Source organism: Podarcis liolepis, assembly GCF_965112155.1.
Source record: "Podarcis liolepis genome assembly, chromosome: 14".
Lineage (NCBI taxonomy): Eukaryota > Metazoa > Chordata > Lepidosauria > Squamata > Lacertidae > Podarcis > Podarcis liolepis.
The window spans coordinates 53,559,347-53,581,426 of NC_139569.1; the positions used below are offsets into that span (position 1 = coordinate 53,559,347).

At 45.0% G+C, this 22,080-nt stretch overlaps 1 protein-coding gene and 1 long non-coding RNA gene across 4 annotated transcripts in view; both read right to left on the reverse strand.

Moving 5' to 3' along the window:
• PTPN9 (protein tyrosine phosphatase non-receptor type 9) overlaps positions 1-22,080 on the reverse strand; it is a 77,050-nt gene that overhangs the window by 16,695 nt on the left and 38,275 nt on the right. For all 3 annotated transcript variants that reach the window (XM_083475799.1, XM_083475798.1, XM_083475800.1), the window contains 7 exons: positions 21,517-21,627; positions 19,967-20,295; positions 19,076-19,169; positions 16,308-16,377; positions 13,466-13,544; positions 12,210-12,360; positions 10,347-10,554 (listed from right to left, as the gene is read on the reverse strand). In XM_083475799.1, coding sequence (XP_083331925.1) covers positions 10,347-10,554; positions 12,210-12,360; positions 13,466-13,544; positions 16,308-16,377; positions 19,076-19,169; positions 19,967-20,295; positions 21,517-21,627 — 1,042 coding nt within the window. The remainder of the gene's footprint in view (positions 1-10,346; positions 10,555-12,209; positions 12,361-13,465; positions 13,545-16,307; positions 16,378-19,075; positions 19,170-19,966; positions 20,296-21,516; positions 21,628-22,080) is intronic.
• On the reverse strand, positions 620-6,612 carry LOC310693700. The gene is made up of 4 exons (XR_014519343.1): positions 5,781-6,612; positions 4,442-5,383; positions 1,539-2,027; positions 620-1,149 (listed from the first exon to the last, which is right to left on the reverse strand). It is a non-coding gene; the product is annotated as an uncharacterized lncRNA (long non-coding RNA).

Genomic DNA, 22,080 nt, shown 5'->3' on the forward strand with positions numbered 1-22,080 from the left:
AAAGAGACAGAAAATGTTGGAAATGTAGGGAAATAGACGGCGATTACTTTCATATGTGGTGGACTTGTGGCAAGGAGTTCTGGGAGTTAATCTATAATGAACTTAAAAAGATATTTAAGTATACTTTTCCTAAAAGACCAGAGGCATTTTTGCTAGGTCTGGTGGGAAAAGAAATTAAAAGAAAAGATCAGATCTTGTTCATGTATGCCACAGCCACCGCAAGAACTTTACTGGCCCAAAGATGGAAAACACAAGATTTACCAACCATCCAGAAGTGGCAGGTGAAGATGATAGATTTTGCGGAACTTGCCAAATTGACAGGGACCAAGAGGACAAGAGATACAATAACAATTGGAATAAATTTACTGAATATATAAAGGAGAACAACAAAAATATTAAGACACTAGCAGGACTGGAATAACACCTCCAATGTAAAACAGTAGAGTTATGACAATATTATAAGCAAAAAGTATGTGATGTATATACCAGCGGTCGGGAGGGAAGTCAGGACTCGGCAGAGTCAAAGGGATTATAATGTGACAATAAGGATTGTTGGAAAAAGAATTACATGTTGAAAAAAATAAATTATTTGGAAAAATTATTTGGAAAAAACACACACCATGTAATTAGAAAATCGCTGTATAATGTTTGGAAAAAAATATAAAGATCTCTTAGAAAGAAAGACTCCCAGATGGATTTCACCAATGGAGGCAAAGGCCCCGAAAAAACTAAATATGGATACCAAATGGTTGAGATATTATGATTTATTATTGGAAGAAGGAGGTTACAAATTAAAACCATTTGATCAAGTTAAAGATAAGTTAAACTGGTTACATTACACCGGTCTACAACAAATTTGTTGTCTGCATTTTTTCAGTTGATTTAGGACAAATCTGATGCGCTGAATCCAAAAATCACATTGGTTTTGCTCAATCAGGTCAAGTTTTTGAGCTATGGCCACATGTCTTTTTTTACGTTTTTGTTCACATGTACGCTTGTGTGGAGCATTTTAGAAGAAGTTGGTGGGGGTAAAATGCCATGTCGAATAATTGTTTTGATTGGAAATGATTATTTTAATGACAAGAAGTATTCAGGTCTGATAGTTCTGGGTGATTATGTCAAAAAGGGATCAGTTTGAAGTCATAAAACCTTGAAATCTTCCGTAAATTGGTGCAGCAAAGCATAAAGTTGGAGGATCAAAACTAAGTTAATGGGGCAGCCGCCCCACAAAGTATCCTGATCTTCAATCAGCACCTCGTCCTGTAGCTCATTGTGATGAAATTCCAGTGCCTATCTTCGGAGAACTTCCTGACATTAGTGACGAAGATGCCTCCAGTGTTGAAGGACATGAAGAAGAAGAAGTGGTTCTTGAAGATGATGCTCCACATCCATTTTCCCAGAAGGAGTTGAATGATCTAGTTCGCGACCTCAGCTTGTCGAAGGACTCTGCCAAACTGTTGGCATCCAGATTGAAGGGAAAAAACCTCATCTCTGACAGTGCTCGCATCAGCTTCTTCCGCAACAGGCATCAAGAGTACCTCCGTTTTTTCTCGGAAGAGAAGGACTTGGTGTACTGTGCAGATATGGCGCAGCTTCTGCTCAAGCTTGGAGTGCCACAGTACGAACCCAAAGATTGGAGACTGTTCATTGACAGCAGCAAGCGATCACTGAAATGTGTTCTGCTACACAACGGCAACCAGTTTGCCTCTATACCCCTGGCTCACTCGACTACACTGAAGGAGAACTATGAAGCGGTGAAGTATGTGCTGGAGAAAATTGGTTATGATCAGCATAAGTGGTTTATTTGTGTTGACCTGAAGATGGTGAACTTTTTGTTGGGACAACAGTCTGGCTTCACCAAGTACCCATGTTTTCTGTGCATGTGGGATAGTAGGGACCGTGCTCAGCCTTACACAAAGAAGGACTGGCCTGTGCGGGAGGAATTGGTGCCTTGCAAAGAAAGGAACATCATCAACGACCCTCTGGTGAACAGAGACAGAATACTCTTCCCACCGCTGCACATCAAGCTCGGCTTAATCGAGCAGTTCACCAAGGCTCTGGACAAGGATGGTGACTGCTTCACTTACTTGTGCCAGGCTTTTCCAGGATTGACCATGGAGAAGTTGAAAGCTGGCATCTTTGACGGTCCTCAGATCCATCAGCTCATCAGAGATCCAGAGTTCGGAAACTCAATGAACGAGGTGGAACTGGAAGTGTGGAAGGCATTTGTTCTGGTAGGGAAGAACTTTCTTGGCAATAATAAGGGCAGAAACTACGCAGAACTTGTCAACAACATGCTGGCTGCTTTCAGAAACCTGGGATACAACATTAGCGTCAAGATGCACTACCTATTTTCACACATGGACCGGTTTCCTGAGAACCTGGGTTCAATGAGTGACGAGGAGGGGGAGAGATTCCATCAGGACATGAAAGAGATGGAGACCAGGTATCAGGGTCGCTGGGACGCAGTCATGATGGCTGACTACTGTTGAACTCTGAAGAGAGACCTCCCTGCCGCTGAGCATTTCAGGAGTTCCAAGAAATGGAAGTTCAAGCCCTGAAGTTTGAAAAATGGTGAAGCAACATGCAATTTACTTGTACTTACCTTTCTCAATGCCCACCATTCAGTTTACAGTAAACCTGACCTGATGGAGAGAAACGGATGCCATTTCCTGATTCAGCAGTGCAAAAATACCCTAAATCAGTTGTAGAAATCTAGACAACATTCAAAAAGTAAAAAATTATTGCCCAGTGATCACCAGATTAATGAATTGTATAAATGGGATAAGAAAAAAGGTTTTGCTTTTGAAAAATCTAAGTTGGAGATGTAGTTGTTGGATACTAAAATTTACTAAAAAAATTATCTAAAATGTATAAGTTATTGTTGGAGTGGCATACAAAAGATGAACAAGTTAAATCTGTGATGATAGATTGGGCAAGAGATGTAGGACATAGCCCTTTTAAAGGGCTATGTTCGACAGTGGAATTTGCTGCCAAGGAGTGTGGTGGAGTCTCCTTCTTTGGAGGTCTTTAAGCAGAGGCTTGACAACCATATGTCAGGAGTGCTCTGATGGTGTTTCCTGCTTGGCAGGGGGTTGGACTCGATGGCCCTTGTGGTCTCTTCCAACTCTATGATTCTATGATTCTAAAAGGGCTAAGGAAATATTGAAAGAATTCTATGAAATAAATGAAAATCAGGATACGGATTAAAAAATGATTTGGGAAGCGTGTAAAGCCTATATGCAGGGTATGTAATACAACAAATGGGAAGGATAAGGATAAATAAAGATACTAATATTATGAGTTATGAATATTATGATAAATTATGAATATTATGATAAATTATTATGAATATTATGATAAATAAAGATACTAATATTATGAGTTACAGATAGGTAGCCGTGTTGGTCTGCCATAGTCAAAATAAAAAAATTCCTTCCAGTAGCACCTGTGTATCTGAAGAAGTGTGCATGCACACGAAAGCTCATACCAAGAACTAACTTAGTTGGTCTTTAAGGTGCTACTGGAAGGAATTTTTTTATTTTGACTAATATTATGGAAATAAATAAATAAGAGAGAAAGAAAAAGATTTAGTGAAAAACCCCAAAAATGAAGATATCCTCCAACAAATAAAGAACTTACAAGCCCACCTATCGAATTTAATAAATAGAGAAATTGAGAAAAAAATTACATGGACAAAACAAAGATATTTTGAACGGGCAAATAAACCGGGTAGGATGCTGGCATAGTTTATTAAGGAAAGACAGGTAGAAAGAGTAATAAATAGAATTATTTACGAAGAAAAAGAAATTATTGACCCAAAACAAATCAGAGAAAGATTTATAAAATATTTAAAAAATTATATAAAGTAGAATTGAAAGAGGAAAAGAAAATCCAAAAATACCTATTAGAAAACAGATTACCAGATATAGAAGAAGAATATGCAATTTTAAATTCAAATATTGAACTTGAAGAGATTATAAAAGTGATTAAAAATATGAAGGATGGGAAATCGCCAGGACCAGATGGAATTTCAGTAACATATTATAAAAAATTAGAGGAAATAATAACACCCAAATTACAATTAAATTTTAGACAAAGGAGAAATACCCAGTTCGTGGCAAGAAGCATTGATAACCCTTATCCCAAAGCAAGGTACGGATTTGAGACTTATAAAAACCTACAGGCCAATATCTTTATTGAATATACACTATAAAATATTTACTAGAGTTCTTGCAAATAGAATGAAAACTCTGCTAAAAAGGATAATTAAAAAAGATCAGGCAGAATTTTTGCCAGCCAGACAAATAAAGGACAACACTAGAATAATTATAGGCCTAATAGAATATGCCGAAATGAACCAAAGTAAAGAAATTTCATTGCTTTTGGTAGACGCTGAAAAGGCATTTGACAGTGTCTCTTGGAAATTTATGATTAAAACCTGCGAAAGTTTAAATTTAGGTAAAAGAATTATGAATGGAATTCAAGCAATTTACAAAAAACAAAGAGCCAAATTAATCCTAAACAACGAAATTACAGAAGAATTCGACATCGAGAGAGGGACACGACAGGGATGTCCTTTATCCCCACTCCTATTTATAACAATATTAGAAACCCTATTAATAGCTCTGAGAAAGGATGAAGAAATAAAGGGCATATGTCTTGGTACACAGTGTTACAAAGTAAGAGCATTTGCAGAGAATGTGATTATTACAACCGAAACACAAAAAGAAAGTATAAAAAAAGCATTAGAAAGAATGAAAGAATTTGGCGAAGTAGCAGGATTCAAATTGAACAAAGATAAATCGAAATTGATAACAAAAAATATAGGCGAGAAAGGTAATAAAGGAATTAGAGGAAACAACAGGACTAAAAATAGAAAATAAAGTGAAATACTTAGGGATATGGATTACAAATAAAAATACAAATTCATTTAAGTATAATGATATCAAAAAATGGAAAGAAATTAAAGTATGGATAAATGGGGAAAACTAAAATTATCATTAGGAGGAAGAATATCTATGATTAAAATGATGATACTCCCCAAAATTCTATTTTTATTTCAAACGATTCAAATTTAATAGGAACTAAATATTTTATAAGCTGGCAAAGAGATCTTGCAAATTTTATATGGCAGAGGAAAAAGGCAAGGATAAAATTAGAAGTAATAATGGGCCCAAAGGAAAGTGGAGGATTCGCAGTGCCAGATTTAAGAAAGTATTTCGAGGCAGCGTGTTGGTGTTGGATAAAAATATGGATATTATTAAAACATAATGAAGTCCTAACACTAGAGGGTTGGGACAAAATATACGGCTGGCATGGCTATTTATTTTATGACAAAAAAGAACAACATAAAAAATTACAAATCACATAGTAAGAAAGGCTCTATTGTTAGGATATTTCCGTTCCACCTTAAAAGGGAGCAGGCTTTGTGAGTCACAGAGTCTGCGCAAGTCCTGTTCACACGATGTTTATGTTTGCTATTGCTTTCGTTTCTCTCTCTCTCTCTCTGTCAAAGACACTGACGCAGAACAGTCATGTCTTTCTTTGTTCTGATCAACGCTGAATAAAAGCTTGTAAATAATGCTCTCCTGAGTGCGACTTCTGGTTGTGCATTATCTGCTGATAAGAGTGTGCATGAGCCCTGGAATGTGGCAAGGTATTTCCAGGAAACTCGTGTCGCTAATCGCTCATACTGCGTGACTATGGGAGATCGATGGATCGTCCGGCAGCCGGCTTGGGGGCCATGATGGACTTTATCTCCCTGGCAGTATCCCAACATCTATTGGATGTCTGGGAAAGAACAAAAGGAAAAATTATTGAGAAAACTCCCCAATGGGTTTCACCAGTGGAGGCAACTACAACATTAAAGAGTAATGCAAAAGAGACTTGGCCAACATATAGGGAAATATTAGAAGATGCAGACAGAAATATTAAATTAAAAACTTATGAACAATTACAAACATTTGGAATAAATTGGTTACAATATTATCAATTAAAAGCAACATATGAAAAATACATAAAAGGGGGGGATTTGAAAATAAAACCTCAAAATTAGAAAAGGAAATATTGCAAAGCGATCAAAAAATACTTGCAAAAATGTATAGATTATTAATGAAAACCACCTCAGAACAAGAGACGAAAGGGGAAAACATATTAAAGTGGGAGCACGATTTGGGATATGAGATAGATCTGGAAAGATGGAAAACTTTTTGGGAGAAAAACATAAATTTTACTGCGTGTGATTCATTAAGGGAGAATTTCAGAAAAATTCACCACAGATGGTACCTAACCCCTGACAGATTGTCAAAAATAAATAAAAGGAACAACGACAAATGCTGGAAATGTAACAAAACAAAAGGTACGTTATACCACATGTGGTGGACTTGCCCAAAGATTAAAACCTTTTGGGACATGATCCACAACGAAATAAAAAAAATGATCAGGACATCACACACAAAAAAGGCAGAGGCATATCTACTAGGAATTATAGATAAAGATATCCCAAAAGATTGTTGTTGTTTGGTCATTTAGTCGTGTCCGACTCTTCGTGACCTCATGGACCAGAGCACGCCAGGCCCTCCTGTCTTCCACTGTCTCCCGAAGTTTGGTCAGACTCATGCTGGTAGCTTCGAGATCATGGGACCAGTGGCAATGATCTTCGTTTTTTTGATGTTGAGCTTCAAACCATATTTTGCACTCTCCTCTTTCACACTCATTAAAAGGTTCTTTAATTCCTCCTCACTTTCTGCCATCAAGGTTGTGTCATCTGCATATCTGAGGTTGTTGATATTTCTTCCGGCAATCTTAATTCCAGCTAGGGATTCATCCAGTCCAGCCTTTCGCATGATGAATTCTGCATATAAGTTAAATAAGCAGGGAGACAACATACAGCCTTGTCGTACTCCTTTCCCAATTTTGAACCAATCAGTTGTTCCATATCCAGTTCTAACTGTAGCTTCTTGTCCCACATAGAGATTTCTCAGAAGACAGATGAGGTGATCAGGCACTCCCATTTCTTTAAGAACTTGCCATAGTTTGCTGTGGTCGACACAGTCAAAGGCTTTTGCATAGTCAATGAAGCAGAAGTAGATGTCTTTCTGGAACTCTCTAGCTTTCTCCATAATCCAGCGCATGTTTGCAATTTGGTCTCTGGTTCCTCTGCTTCTTCTAAATCCAGCTTGCACTTCTGGGAGTTCTCGGTCCACATACTGCTTGAGCCTTCCTTGTAGAATTTTAAGCATAACCTTGCTAGCGTGTGATAAAACTAACTTATTTCTATACGCGACAACAGCGGCAAGAATTTTGATTGCTAGCTATTGGAAAAAAGACAGCAGCCCAACAAAAAGAGAATGGTTGGGGAAACTTTGCGAGTACCTGGAACTAGAAAAACTGACGGATATAATAAGGAGAAAATCCAAAACTATGGTTATGAAGCAATGGGAGTTCTTAAATGATTATTTACAAAACAAGGGCTCGACTACAAAAGTCTGGTTGTGTTTAGAATAATCTTGTGCGTAATATAAAAAATACAAAGTGAGACATTAAGGAAATCCAAAGGGAAAATATGAGGAACAGAGGATCTGACGAACGGATTATTAAAAACGTGTGAGGCAAACGGTGGAAGTCTTTTTAAAAAAAACCACTTTATTTAAGGTAGATAAGGACAAGATGAAATTATACAATTGAATATAAATATAGATGGGAAATGGCTATGTATAGTGAATACTTATCTACTTTTTAAAAATTTCACTTATGATTTTTTTCTTTTTCTTTCTTTTTTTCTTTGTTCTTTTTTTCTTTTTTTCTGATATCTTATCTTTCATTTCACTCCTTTATTGTGAATAGCATTTTGTAGAGGTATAAATAACTGTGGTTATATGTATTTTCTTTTTCTTTTGTATTTTCTTTTGTTGGAAATATGTATGTTTTCTAATTTGTACTTAATAAATAAATATATATAAAAAAGAAGAGATGTAGGACATAATACAATGTTTGAGGCTTGGGAAAGATTGTGGAAGAAAGGGGTCAAGTTCACTGCATGTACTGTGTTAAAGGAAAATATAATGAAAATGATGTACAGATAGTATTTGACTCCTGTAAAATTAGCAAAGATATATCATAACTGTGATAATCTATGCTGGAAATGTAAAGAAAAGGAAGAAACCTTTTATCATATGTGGTGGACCTGTCCCTTCTGGGAAAAGATTTATAATGAATTGAAAAAAATGTTGAAATATACATTTATAAAGAAACCAGAGGCCTTTCTTCTTGGAATAACAGGTTTGGAATTGCCCAAGAAAGATGTTAAATTATTTTTGTATGCTACAACTGCTGCTTGAATTTTACTAGCCAAAAAGTGGAAAATGCAAGATTTACCAACGGTGGAAGAAAGGCAGATGAAGATGATGGATTTTTCGGAGCTAGCTGACCTAACCGGAAGAGTCCGCGACCAGAAGGAGGAGGAGTATCAGGAAGATTAAATTAGTTAAATATGTTAAGTTAAATTAACTGGAAACAGCTTGCAGATATTTAATTGGCTTAGGATTCTATTTAAGTGATGAATTAATATGTTTAATTTCACTTTGAATTGGGCCTGGACACTAATCGGTAGCCAGTGCAGTCAGACCAGGATTGGTGTAATATGCTCAAACCGTCTTGCTCCGGTGAGCAACCTGGCCGCTGAATTCTGCACTAGCTGAAGTTTCCGAACCGTCTTCAGAGGCAGCCCTACGTAGAATGCATTGCAGTAATCTAACCTTGAGGATACCAGAGCAGAGACAGCAGTAGTTATGCTCTCCCTGTCCAAATAGGGATGTAGATGGGCCACCAGCCAAAGCTGATGGAAGGCACTCTGGGCCACTGAGGCCACCTGAGCCTCGAACGACAGCAAAGGATCCAGGAGGACCCCCAGGCTATGAACCTGCTCCTTCAGAGGAAACGTAACCCCATCAAGAGCAGGCGACCTCCCACCCATCTGGTCTAGGGAACCGCCCACCAACAGAGCCTCAGTCTTATCTGGATTGGGCTTCTGTTTCTTGGCTCTCATCCATTCCACTACCAAGACTGGTCCAGCACTTCCACTGCCTCACCTGCAGATGTCAAGGAGAAATAGAGCTGAGTGTCATCAGCGTACTGCTGACAACGTACTCCAAACCTCTGGATAACCCCACCCAGTGGTTTCATGGAGATGTTAAACAACATGGGGGATAGGATTGAGCCCTGCAGAACCCTACATTGAAGGTTCAACAGGGCTGAAAAGCATTCCCCAAGTAACACCCTCTGGGAACGACCATCCAAGTAGGACTGGAACCACTGCAAAGCGGTGCCACCCCCCCCCCCCCAGTTCAGAGAGTTGTTCCAGATACCATGGTTGATGGTACTGAAAGCTGCTGAGAGGTCAAGAAGAACTAACACGGACATGTTTCCCTTGTCTGTCTCTTGATAGAGGTCATCATACGGGGCGACCAAAGCAGTTTCTGTGACAAAACCAGGCCAAACCCCAATTGAAATGGATCCAGAAAATCAATTTCTTCCCAAAGTGCCTGGATCTGGTCTGCGACCACTCACTCCAGAACCTTGCCCAGGAAAGGGAGATTAGCAACTGGCCAGTGTTATGGTGTTATGTTCCATTTGGAACAGTTTTATGCAAGTGTTATGGCCTTAATTGTTTAAAAACAATTAAGAACATCTAAAAACAGCCACACAGCCTTAAGATTAATCTCCAGGTTGCTGGAGGAACAGTACCCGCTGCCGTCAAATGCCTGGGTGAACAGGAATGCTTTGAAATCCTGGCTGAATGTTAATAAGGAAAAAGCTGGGACACACCGTGCCTGGGAAAGCCTCATTCCACAAATGAGGAGCCACCACTGAAAAGGCCCCATCACTGGTCAACGCCAACCACTCACTAAGGCTGCAGGCAGATGTCTTTCTCCGCCTTTCCATTAAAAAAAGATAAAGCTAAAGGACCCCTGACAAGTCAAGTCCAGTCGCAGACGACTCTGGGGTTGTGGCGCTCATCTCGCTTTATAGGCCGAGGGAGCTGCGTTTGTCCGCAGTTTTTCCAGGTCATGTGGCCAGCATGACTAAGCCACTTCTGGCAAACCAGAGCAGCTCATGGAAACGCTGTTTACCTTCCCGCCAGAGTAGTACCTATTTATCTTCTTGCACTTTGATGTGCTTTCGAACAGCTAGATGGGCAGGAACTGGGACTGGGCAACGGGAGCTCACCCTGTCACAGGGATTCGAATCATCGACCTTCTGATCAGCAAGCCCAAGAGGCTCAGTGGTTTAAACCACAGCGCCACCCGCGTCCACTGAAAGCTTCTTTGTCTTGGCATCCTTACCTGTCCTGCCAATGCCAGCACTGCAATGCACCACAATAGGTGGCCCACCAGGATGGCCTTTGTAGCGTGGCCCCAAGGCACTGACAGCCACCCTCTGCTGATGTTTGACAGCCCCCAGGAAGTCGATGAGAGTTGCTGCTGAGGTCGGGACACCATAGTCAGGCCAGCTCACATACTGGAAGTGGGTCACCAGTCGCCTCTCGCGGCTCTGCGGAGGGAAGAATGGCGGAAAGGGGAGAAAGGGATGGACCCCGCTCTTGCCTGTCCCTTCTCTTATGTCACCCCCTTTACCTGGACATGCCCCCCCATTTCTCACCCCTCTTCTCCTTAGATCAGCAGTGATTGCTTCCTGGAAGGGTCACAATTACTTCACCGGTTGACATAAGCAACAGGCCCCAACTGTATACCCATAATGGGAACCCCAAGTAAATATATTTGAAAGTGTTTGTTTGTTTGTTTGTTTGTTATTTATCTTAATGCATTCCTATCCCACCTTTTCCTCCAAGGAGTTCAAGGTGGCATACATGGTTCTCCCTCTCCTCATTTAACCCCCACAACAACCCTGTGAGGCAGGTTAGGCTGAAAGTGAGTGACTGGCCCAAGGTCACCCAGTGAGATTAGTTGCAGAGCGGGGATTTGAACCTGCGTCTTCCAGGTCTTAGAGCAGCACTCTAACTGCTAAGTTACACTGACTCTCTATGGAGACAATGGCTGCTGAGCAATCAGGGCTCTATTAAATGTTCTCTGTGCACTCAGGCAAAGGCTCTTGTGCTGGCTGACTAAGGAGTTGCAATGTTGCACAACGGATTAATCAAATGCAAGAGCTGCACTGGGGGAAACTATTTTGTGCAACAGATTGCACAATCTGTTGTGCCACAAAGTTGCCAGCAAGCCACTTACACATTGTCTTGTGAAACAACGTTCCACTGGCAAGTATGCACTATTGCCACATGAATTTAACTCAACACTAAAGAGGGGATGAGTGCCGCACCCCACAGTCAAATTCGACTGGACTTAACTGTCCAGGGGTCCTTTACCTTACCTTTACATTGGCTACAGCCCAAAGAAACACAAAATGTAACTATCAAGATTTCCAGACACTGGAGACTCAGTTCTGCATAGCTTCTGGTCACCACAGAAAAGGCAGAATCAAAGGTGCAAAATAAGTGAAAGCACCCAACTTTTCAGTATTTATTCAGAATGCAGAACCTGGCCTTCCTTGCTGCTGAATTCAGGCTAATTTGGCCCAGAATTCTGAGAGGCCTTGCATAAAGTGCGTATGCTGTGCCCTCGGCCTCCCAGCGACACTTGCGAGTAGGCCCAACACTTGACTGTCCACAAGGTGTTTTACTCTGCTTTATCAATAGGAATATTCTCCAGCTGGATACACTGCAGATTCACTGATCAACATATCTAATGTTCACAATGTCCAACATGAATCAGACATTACACACATTGTCCATTTATGGAGTTCCCCGTGTCTGTATTAGGAACACAAACATTCTCAGGATAGTCCGTCCAGGATTCCAGGCAGGGAGGAGTCTCTCCCAACCCTGCCTGGAGTGATTGAACCTGGGAGCTCTGCCACTCAGCTAAGGCCCTTCTCACCAGGAGCAAGTTGCTCCCTAGCAGCCCGCCTTGGTGCTGGCACAACCAACCTGCCTTGTCTTGTGGGGCTCTTCCTCAGGACCAGAACACAATACTGCCTTAGGCAGTGTTTCTCAAACTTGGGTCTCCAGCTGTTGTTGTACTACCAGGGATGACCCTGACCACTGGTGCTGCTAGCTAGGGATCATGGGAGTTGTAGTGTAACAATAGCTGAAGACTCAAGTTTGAGAAATACTTAGAGAAATTTGTGGTTACCTCAAAGTTGTAGATCTCCAGAATGGTTTTCTTGTAATGGTTGAGGTTCTCTATTCCCAGATTGGTGACGGTCAGGTTTCCATAGCAAGTCTGGAAGTCTTTCTCCAATGGCCAGTATTGGCCACACTTCCGTCTGCCTCCTTCTTCCAGCCTTGAACACAAGAAAGGGAAGTTGAAGGGCTAACCGATTTAATCAGAAGCCCACACTGAAGAAAGACTCCATGTTTCCTGTGAATGACATCTGCATATCTACCAGGCCAAGTTCAAGCAGTTTGTAGAGGGTCCCTTCCAACTTTACAGTTCAAGGATATGATCGTTCTATGAAATTTGTGTGTGTGCTTTTGAGTAATCCTGGTGTATATTTTGTTCTAGGAGGCTTAGTTTGGTCATAATCGAGTGTACACTTCTAGAGTTAATGCTAAATACATTGCTTCTGGTCAAGGAGCCACCATGAACATTTCTGTCTTGGGCTTTTTAGCCTTGTCTACCCATGTCCTATGGTGCTGTGGGTTAAACCAGAGCCTAGGACTTGCCGATCAGAAGGTCAGCGGTTCGAATCCCCACGACGGGGTGAGCTCCTGTTGCTCCTGCCCACCGAGCAGCTCAAAAGCACGTCAAAGTGCAAGTAGATAAATAGGTACCGATCCAGCATTTCTGTGCGCTGCTCTGGTTCGCCAGAAGCAGCTGAGTCATGCTGGCCACATGACCCAGAAGCTGTACGCTGGCTCCCTTGGCCAGTAAAGCGAGATGAGTGCCGCAACCCCAGAGTTGGCCACGACTGGAGCTAATGGTCAGGGGTCCCCTTTACCTTTACCTACCCATGTCCTATCTGAAGCCAAAGGGGCACATTGGTTGCCAGATGTGAATTTTTTTCAGCTCTCCCACCCATTACTTAGTTTATTGTAGATTTTGATTCCTGAATGTTTTAAAGCATCCTTTTTTACTGATGACTTTATTGTTTTTTCTCTTTGTAAACCGCTCTGAGGATTTTCTTCCTTTTCTTTTTAACAATCAAGCCATGTATAAACTTCATGAAATAAATAAGTAAGTGGACTTCCGGTTTCCGTCGCGAACAGACAGGGAGTGTGGAAAAACTCCGGAGGAGTTTTCCGAGTAATACAGGGGCTTGGGGGTGTCACAAAGGCACTGTGCCCCCCATAAATCTCAAGGTGGTCAGTTAGTGGGGCACCTGTGCCTCTCCCAGTTCCAAGGCAGAGTGCAGGTGCAGAAAGGTGTGGCTCTGCCTGAACACTCACCTCGTAGTCATGACTATCACCAGCACATTTTGCTCCCACACCATGCGCCAGAAGTCACCATATGTGTTCTCTAACGGCCCTGAAGAGAAGCAGCAGCACACACAGACAGACACAAATTAAGAAGGGAAAGGAACTGAAGGCCTCCTCTTTCTCCCCCGAGGAGTTCCAGGTGATGCAGATGTTCTCCCTCCCCTCATTCATCTTCCCAGCAGCCCTGTGAGGTAGACGAGGCTGAGAGAAGATGGCTGGCCCAAGGTCTTCTGCCAGGCTCCATGGTTGTGTGGGGATGCAAACCATGGTTTTCCAGGTCCCATCTAAAGCCACGAGACCTCATTTAAAGGTTGAACGTAAGGATTCATTCTCCCTGGCATTTCCCTTTCAAAGGACTCTCAGCTCATGAAGCTTTGCTGCCAGCCAGAGATCCCTGGACTGGGCGGAACAACAGCCTGGCTTGCTAAAACCCAGCTTCAGACAACTCCTCAACCCATGGTTAACTTGCTAAATGCATTCCCACCAAATAAGTACTGTAAGATGTGGTGAGAAAACTGCGGCAACAGTCATCGTCTTAGGGGGCTTTTCCAAAGTATTGCAAGAAGCCCATGGGCTGGAATCCTTGAACTCCAGCTCCCATCACCCCCAGCCCACATGACCTATGATGGGATGATGGGCGTTGTAGTCCAGCAACATCTGGAGGCCCGCAGCTTCCCCAACCTCTGGTTCAAGCCTCTTGGCCAAGAGAGCTAAAACTGAAGCTCTCACCTTGGGAGGTCCTGGATGGTGATGGGAGAGGGGGGACCTGTGGCCCTCCAAAGGTCACTGGACGACAGCTCTCATCATCCCTGACCGCTGGCCATGTTGGTTTGGTGCTAATGGGAGTTGGAAGTGTTGAATGGTTTATTTAAATATTAAGGTTCATTATTGTTTCACAAGATGTGTATCTCTTTAAAGGCCAGAGTAAATATCATGACCTAGTTTTATAGCTGTGAAGCAGTATAGCAGGTGCTGTTAAGTTGTGTTAATTAAGCTGTGTTGGCAATTGGGTATAGTATATAAAGAGGAGCATGTACCTCTCTCACTACCCTGGTGAATGGGTCATACTTATAGATTTAATGTAAGAGGAGTTTTTGTTTTTGTAATTAAAGCCAAGCAAAATATATTTTTGCGTTTCTTCATTGTTTCCTGAACGTGTGGTCTCCCCAGCACACTTTCTGCAGTGCAATTAATCTGCTAAATATGCAACAGGAAGTTCAACCACATCTGGAGGGCCACATGTTCCCTACCTCTGCATTGAGATGCTGGGGGCACAGCTAGCTCCATTAAAGAGCTGGACAGGGGAGTGGTGGGCTGGGTAGTGCTGCCTGTCCTGGAATACCAGTTACTGGGGATCCCAAGCACACGAGGAAGTGCTGGATCAGCTCCAGGGCCCATCTAACCCAGCACCCTGTTCTCCCAGAATCTTCTGGGAAACCTGCAAGCAGGATTGGAGCACAAGAGCCCTCTCCCCCTCCTGAGGTTTCCAGCAACTGGATCCAAAAACATTATTCCCTCTGGCCAGGGCAGCAGAGCAGAGCACCTCTTCCATGAATTTGTTCAACCCCCTTTTGAAGCCAGCTGGCGAGGGGGTCATCACTGCCTTCTGCAGCAGTAAGTTCCCACAGGTTACCTATGCACTGTATGAAGAAGGACTTTCTTTTACCTGTCCTTAATTTTCTAACATTCAGATTCCTTGGTTGTCTATGAGTGTTACAAGAGAGGAGAGGGGGGAAATTCTCTACTCACTTTCTCTATGCCATGCCTCATTTTATAAGCTTCTCTTGCAACACCTCTTACTGGCCTTTCTTCTAAACTAATAAGTCCCAAATGCTGCCAGCTTTCCCTCTGGTGGAGTCACTCCATCTCATGATCCTTTCACTTTCCCTCTTCTGCATGTCTCCAAACTCCACAATATCCATTTTTAGGTGGCGTGACCAGAACTGTACACAGCAAAGCTCTGAACACCTTGGAGTGGGGGGGGGGCAGAACTCACTGGGAAAGGCACCCTAGGAAGGTGCAGAGAGGCCTCACCTCAGAAGGGATATTGTAGGGATGGAAAAGGTTCAGCAAAGGGCCGCCAAAAAGATCAAGGAGAATGGAGAAATCCCTATGAGAAGAAAGATTACATCTGGGACATTTTAGTTCAGGAAAAATTCTGAGCAAGGTATGCAAAGGCAGGTGCATAAGGTTATGCATGGGGAAAGCAGAAAAATAGTTTATTTATCCTAATGTTAGAACTTGGAGGCAGCCAATGAAGCTGAACGATGGAAGCAGAGTGCCAAACCATGGAATTCCATGAAATGATGTTGGATTATTGTTTATGTCTTCAAAAATCCTATAAATAAAATTAATAATAAAAAGGAATTTGCTCTCACAAGAGGCCGTGATGGCCCCCAACTTGGGTGGTTTTAATAGGCGATCAGACAGATTCATGGAAGAGAACAGCAATCAGCGGCTCCTGTCTGCAAAGCCTTCTGCTGCCTCCATGGTCAAAGGAGCAGGCCTCTGCGTGCCGGTTCCTGGGACTCACCAGCCAGGAGAGTGATGTCGCACTCCAGTCCTGCTCCTGAGCTTCCAAGGGGCATCTGGTCGGCCACCATGAGAAGCAGGACACTAGATTAGGTGGGACTTTCGTCTGATCCAGCCAGGCTCTTCTAATTTGAATCTCAGCTTGTGATGGAAAGTGCCACCACTGCTTCCTCTGCAATACGGTCTCTGCAGGAATGCAGTGGCTGCCCGCCCGCCCGCCCGCCCTGCTCCCCTGGCCAGATCACCACCCCAAACACCGATGTGCCCAGGGCCTCCCTACCTTGGGTGCCAATGTATGCATTCCTCTGCTTGTAGCCATCCATGAAACTGGCATTGATGTAATCTGTCAGCTGGAGAGACGCAACAGGAAAAGTCACCCTGACAGACAGGCCAAAGCAGTGACACCCAAGCAGAGGCACACCATAACACCCTTGGGGGGCGCATGAGAATGTGCAGGGGAGAAAGAGGGGGGCAACAGCCCATGGCTTTCCTCCTGCACCACTGCATGACAAAGGCTAAATTGGGCCCAATTCTACGCAGGAAGGAGAAATGCTCCAGAGGGAGGGTTGGAGGGAAACCCGCAGCGATTTAGGGGGTACCCAGGGAAAGGAGAGGGAGTTTTGTTGCACCATCTAAAATGCTTTTGCTAGTGGAGCTGCTTGGTTCGGGGCAGTCTGTTGTCTATGAATAGATGAACTGGATTAAAAAGCTGCCTTCTTTCAGGACGAACCTGGTTGGCCCTGTAACCAAGGACACTTGACTCAGACTGGCAGCGGCTGAGGAAGAGAACATCTTTCGTCTCACCTGATGGTTCTTCTATTTGGGGATGCTGGGGATTGAACCTGGGACAATATCATCTCTCTGAATGACAGCCCTTCCCCATTAGCTACCGTATTTTCCGCCCCATAGGACGCACTTTTCCCCCTCCAAAAATGAAGGGGAAATGTGTGTGCGTCCTATGGGGCGAATGCAGGCTTTCGCTGAAGCCTGGAGAGCGAGAGGCATCGGTGCGCACCGACCCCTCTCGCTCTCCAGGCTTCAGGAAGCTATCCGCAAGCCTTGCAAGCCCGGCGGGAGTTCCCGCAGGCTCACAAGGCTTGCGGGCAGCAGCCTGCAGCCCCGGCGAGTGTCTGCAAGCCTTGCGCGCCCGGCAGGAGGTCCCGCCGAGCGCGCGAGGCTTGGGGCGGCAGCTTGTCGCCCGAAGCACAGGGAGCCCTCCGAAGGGCTCCCCGTGCTTTGAGCGAGTGTCTGCAAGCCTTGCGCGCCCGGCAGGAGGTACCGCCGGGCGCGCGAGGCTTGGGGCGGCAGCCTGTCGCCCGAAGCACGGGGAGCCCTCTGGAGGGTGCCCCGTGCTTCGGGCAGGTGTGCACAAGGCTTGGGGCGGCAGCCGCGGTGGGGGGGGGGATAATTTTTTTTTTATTCATTTCCCCCCAAAAAAACGAGCTGCGTCCTATGGGCCGGTGCGCCCTATAGGACGAAACATACAGTACTTCCTGACTCTGCATACTGCTTCTGGAGGGTTGCCTGGAAATGTAGAACTCATGTAAATGAACATAAGAGCGGAGAGACCTGGCTGAATTCCCCACTCAGTCACAAAGCTCACAAGGCAATCTTGGGCTCATTGCTGTTCATCTGCTTCACCATCCTGACAAAGTTTAATGGCGGTGGAACCAAACACTAAGTAAGCTGTCCAGAATTCCTTGGACAACACAAACGTGGAAGAGAAATGTCTTTAAAAAACAGGGGTGCCATTTCCACAAATGTCATCTGCTCACATTGATTGCAAGCACAGAATTTGTGGGAGGTTTTTTTGTGGGTGGGAAGCATGGCACAAGAACCCCAATTTCTGGCTTGCATTTACTTTGAATAATGATATGCATTTTTCAAACTTTCTGCATGAAGAAACTGACCCCTCTGCTCTGAGTCAGTGCAGACAATAGCACTCTCCCAAACTTGGTGCCCCCCAGATGATCTTTGGTTCCAGCTCCCATCAGCCCTAGCCAGCAGGACCACTTAGGAAGCACGATGGGAGTTCTAGCCCAGCATCCTGTCTTATTGGAATGTGTTCTATGTGGGGCTACCTTTGAAGGTAGTTGCAGTTGGTGCAAAAATTGGGGGCCAGGCTGCTCACAGGAGCACAAAATACAACAACAACAACAATAATAATAATAATAATAATAATAATAATAATAATAATAATAAATAAAATAAAAAATTATTATTTATACCCCACACATCTGGCTGGGTTTCTTCAGCCACTCTGGGCAGCTTCCAACAAAATATTAAACTTTTATTAGTAGTCCATCAAACATTAAAAGCTTCCCTAAACAGGGCTACCTTCAGATGTGTTCTAAAAATCTGGTAGTTGTTTATATCTTTGACATCTGATGGGAGGGTGTTCCACAGGGCGGGTGCCACTACCGAGAAGGCCCCCTGCAACTTGGCTTCTCCCTGTGAGGGAACCGCCAGAGGCCCTCGGCGCTGGACCTCAGTGTCCGGGCAGAACGATGGGGGTGGAGACGCTCCTTCAACCCAAGCCTGACTGCACTGGCTCCCAATTCAGAGTGCTGGTTTTGACCTATGGAGCCTTCTGCTGCTCATGAACCCAATACCTCCAAGACTGATTCTCCCCCTATGAACTGGCCCAGACCTTGGGATCATTATGCAAGGCCCTTCTTCACCCGCCCCCTTGGCGGGAGGCTGGCACCCCAAGAATAGGCCTTTTCAGTGATGGCTCCCTGCTTGTGGAATGCTCTCCCTGGGTCAGCTTTTTCTCCAGGTCTTTGGCTCTTTAATAATCTCTGGCCTCCTTTACTTTGTAGGCCATTTGAATTCTATGTTTTAAAATAAGGATTGACCTTCACTATTGTGCGTTTTATTCATTTAGATTTTGTAAGTTAGTTTGAGTTACCCTTGGGGGGAAAAGAGTGATCAATAAATATAGCCAATAAATACCAGAGGGAACCAGATTGTGGAAGGCTGAGCTAGACCGACAGTCCGATTCAATACAAGGCAGCTTTGCAGAGCCAAAACCCTCAGCCAGCTTACCTCTGGATAGCTGAATTGCTTGGACAGCTTCACCCTCGTTTGGTCAAGGCACGGCACATCCCCATATCTGTTCTTCTCCTGGTTGAAGGGAGACCTGTGGCAAGCAAGAGCAGGCACAGTGAGTGCAACACAAGGAGATGGGGAACCTGGCCTTGTGGGGCCTCTGGATTAAAGACACACACAAACTCAGGGACATACAAGGAAGCTGAGTGTTGGAAGATTTAGGACGGATAAAAGGGAAGTCCTTCCTCAGGCAAGAGGCAGTGGAGGCCGTCTGTCTAGGCAGCTTTAAAAGAGGATTTGACAAATCCTTGGAGGAGAGGCTATTGGGGGCCACAGTGGCTCTGCCCCACCTCCGCAAGGCTTCTCAATGGCAGTTGCTGAAGACCACAGGAGGGGAGGGCTGCTCTTGGGCCCAAATCCTGCTTGTGGGTTTCCCCCAGAGAGGCATCTGGCTGGACACTGTGAGAACAGGAGGCGGGACGTGATGGGCCGTGGAGCTGAACCGACAGGCTCCTCTTATGTTCTTCAATATGGATCTCTTGGAGAGCTTAATTCCTGTGCACATGGCCGCATGGGATAAATTTCCCCACTGTACCTGAAAAATGACAGGATACACCCTGACACTGACCACAGTCAAGAGCTGGTTTGATTGTTCTCTGAGCCAACCACCTGGTGCTCTGCAGGCCACAAACAAGGCTACAAGTGAAGACCTAAGAAATGTTGCAGAAATTGGATGAAACTGGACATTGTGTGGGGCGAGGAAAGGGGAGTTTCTCTTCCCAAGACTGCGGAATCCTATGGGTGCTCCCCTGGCAGGGGGCGCCAGGAGCAATCACCCTCCCCCTTCTGCCACACCTCTTGCCCCCAGTGCCACACTTGAACCCTTACAAGGAGCAGGCAAATGTTCCTGCCGGGCTCCTGCGCCGGATGCCTTCGTACTCCTCATAGATGCCCCGCTTCTGCTTCTGGGTGACATGCTCCAGCACCTCCTGCACCGTCATGGCCTTTGGCCCCGGCGTGTGCACCGAGCCGTTGTCCCGGGGGGGTGCCAGTGGCACCAGAATCAGCTCATCAAGGGGGTCCGGGTGGCCGTTCTGCTGTGGGAGGAACCTGCAGTTCCAGCTGAGGGGATCTAGTTTGAGGGATCCGCCCAAGTACTCGGGAAGACACTCTTGGGGCAGGTACTCCTTCAGCTCAGACATCTTCACCATCTGGACCTACAAGAGAGGGGGCAGGTGGAAAGGGAGGCACAGCAAAACATGAACCCTCCGCTGCACTCTGCGTGGGGCTGCCCTGGAAGGCGAGTTGGACACAACTAAACAACAACAACAAAATGCAGCAGTCAGGTGATGGCATTGCTTGCAAGTTTGTTTCCAGGCCCAATTCAAGGTGCTCAGGTGGGTGTTTAAAGCCATAAATTACTCAGCCCCCCTGCCCCTGCCCCGCATACCTGAAAACTGCCTCCTCCCCCACAAAACCTCCTACAAGGTGCTGAGATTGACAGAGGGGGCCCTTCTAGCTGTTTCCTCATCCTCACAGGCATGGTGGGGAGGGGAGACTGGGAGAGAGCCTTCTCTGAGGTGGCCCCTAAGTTGTGGGAGACCCTTCCCACAGAGGTGCACCTGGCACCTTCATTACATACCGCATTTATCGCTCCATAAGACAAACATTTTCCCTCCTAAAAAGTAAGGGGAAATGTGTGTGCGTCTTATGGAGCGAATGCAGGCAGGAGGCTCTGCTCAGTGCTCCCTTTAAAGAGCCGCGTGGAGCGTTTGTTTAAAAGCGCCCAAGATCCACACACACGCTCCGCGTGGCTCTTTAAAGGGAGTGCGGCTCTTGGGGGCTTTTCCCTGAGGAGGGAGAAGGGACTGACAGGCTGTCCTCTGTCCCTTCCCACACCTCCCGGAAAAGCCAGCAAGAGCCGCTGCCAGGCTCTGCTCAGCGCTTCCTTGGAAGGGCTCCCTTTCGTCCCTCATCCCGCTTTGCTGGGAAGCCAGCAGAAGAGGCGCTGCACAGCTATTGCTCTTGCTCTGCTGGCTTCTCAGCGAAGCGGGAGGAGGGACGGAAGGCTTTAAAGCAAAAAAAGCGAGAGCCTCTTACATGCTCTGCGCAGAATATATTTTTTCCTTGCTTTCCCCCTCTAAAAACTAGGTGCGTCTTATGGAGCGAAAATACGGTAGCTTCCGGCGAACACTGAAGATGCACCTCTTTATCTTGGCTTGTGACACTTGAGGTGCATATTTTTGGATCCCACCTTATTTCAGCTATTGCAAGTTGTTTTAAACTGTTTTTAATACTGTGTTTTGATTGTTGCAGCTTGCCCTAGGAGCTTAGGGGAAAGGGCAGACAATAACTAATAACAACAGTAATAGTAACAACAGTAGCAGTAGGAAGAAGGAGGAGGAGGAGGAGCAGCACAATGGAGATGGTGAACTCACCCTTTCCCGGAGTTTCTCTTTAAGCAGCAGGCTGATGATGGAGTATGGAACTCGGAACCACATAGGAGCACCCACAATGAATACCTTCTTGAGACGGGCTGGGAAGGCTCCCTGAGAAGAGGCAGGGAAGAACAGTTTGGAGGAGGAAATTTATGTTTCTGAATCGCTCTCAGCATTATCCATGACAGGGAGCCACTTGACGCACACACAAGGTTTCTGGAGAAGCCTATGGATGGCTATGGCCCAACAGCTCTGCCCTGCCTGACCTATAGACAGAGAAAGCGACGCCTGTGAGGACCAGCTGCTGAGCATCGCAAGGGGACAGAATTGTGACCTTGCGCTCCAGCCCTGCTTGCGGACTTCCCCCAGAGAGGCATCTGGCTGGCCACTGGATGGGCCACAGGGACCTGATCCAGCAGGTGCTTCTTATGAGGCAGAGGCCAATTGTTTATGTTTTTTCCAGAGTAAGCCCCAGACATCCGGCTGCCTCAGGCAAAGGACCAAATCAAATCTGCCTGCCATGTGCAGAATCTGAAACTTACCTCAGGTGTATCCTCTAGTACA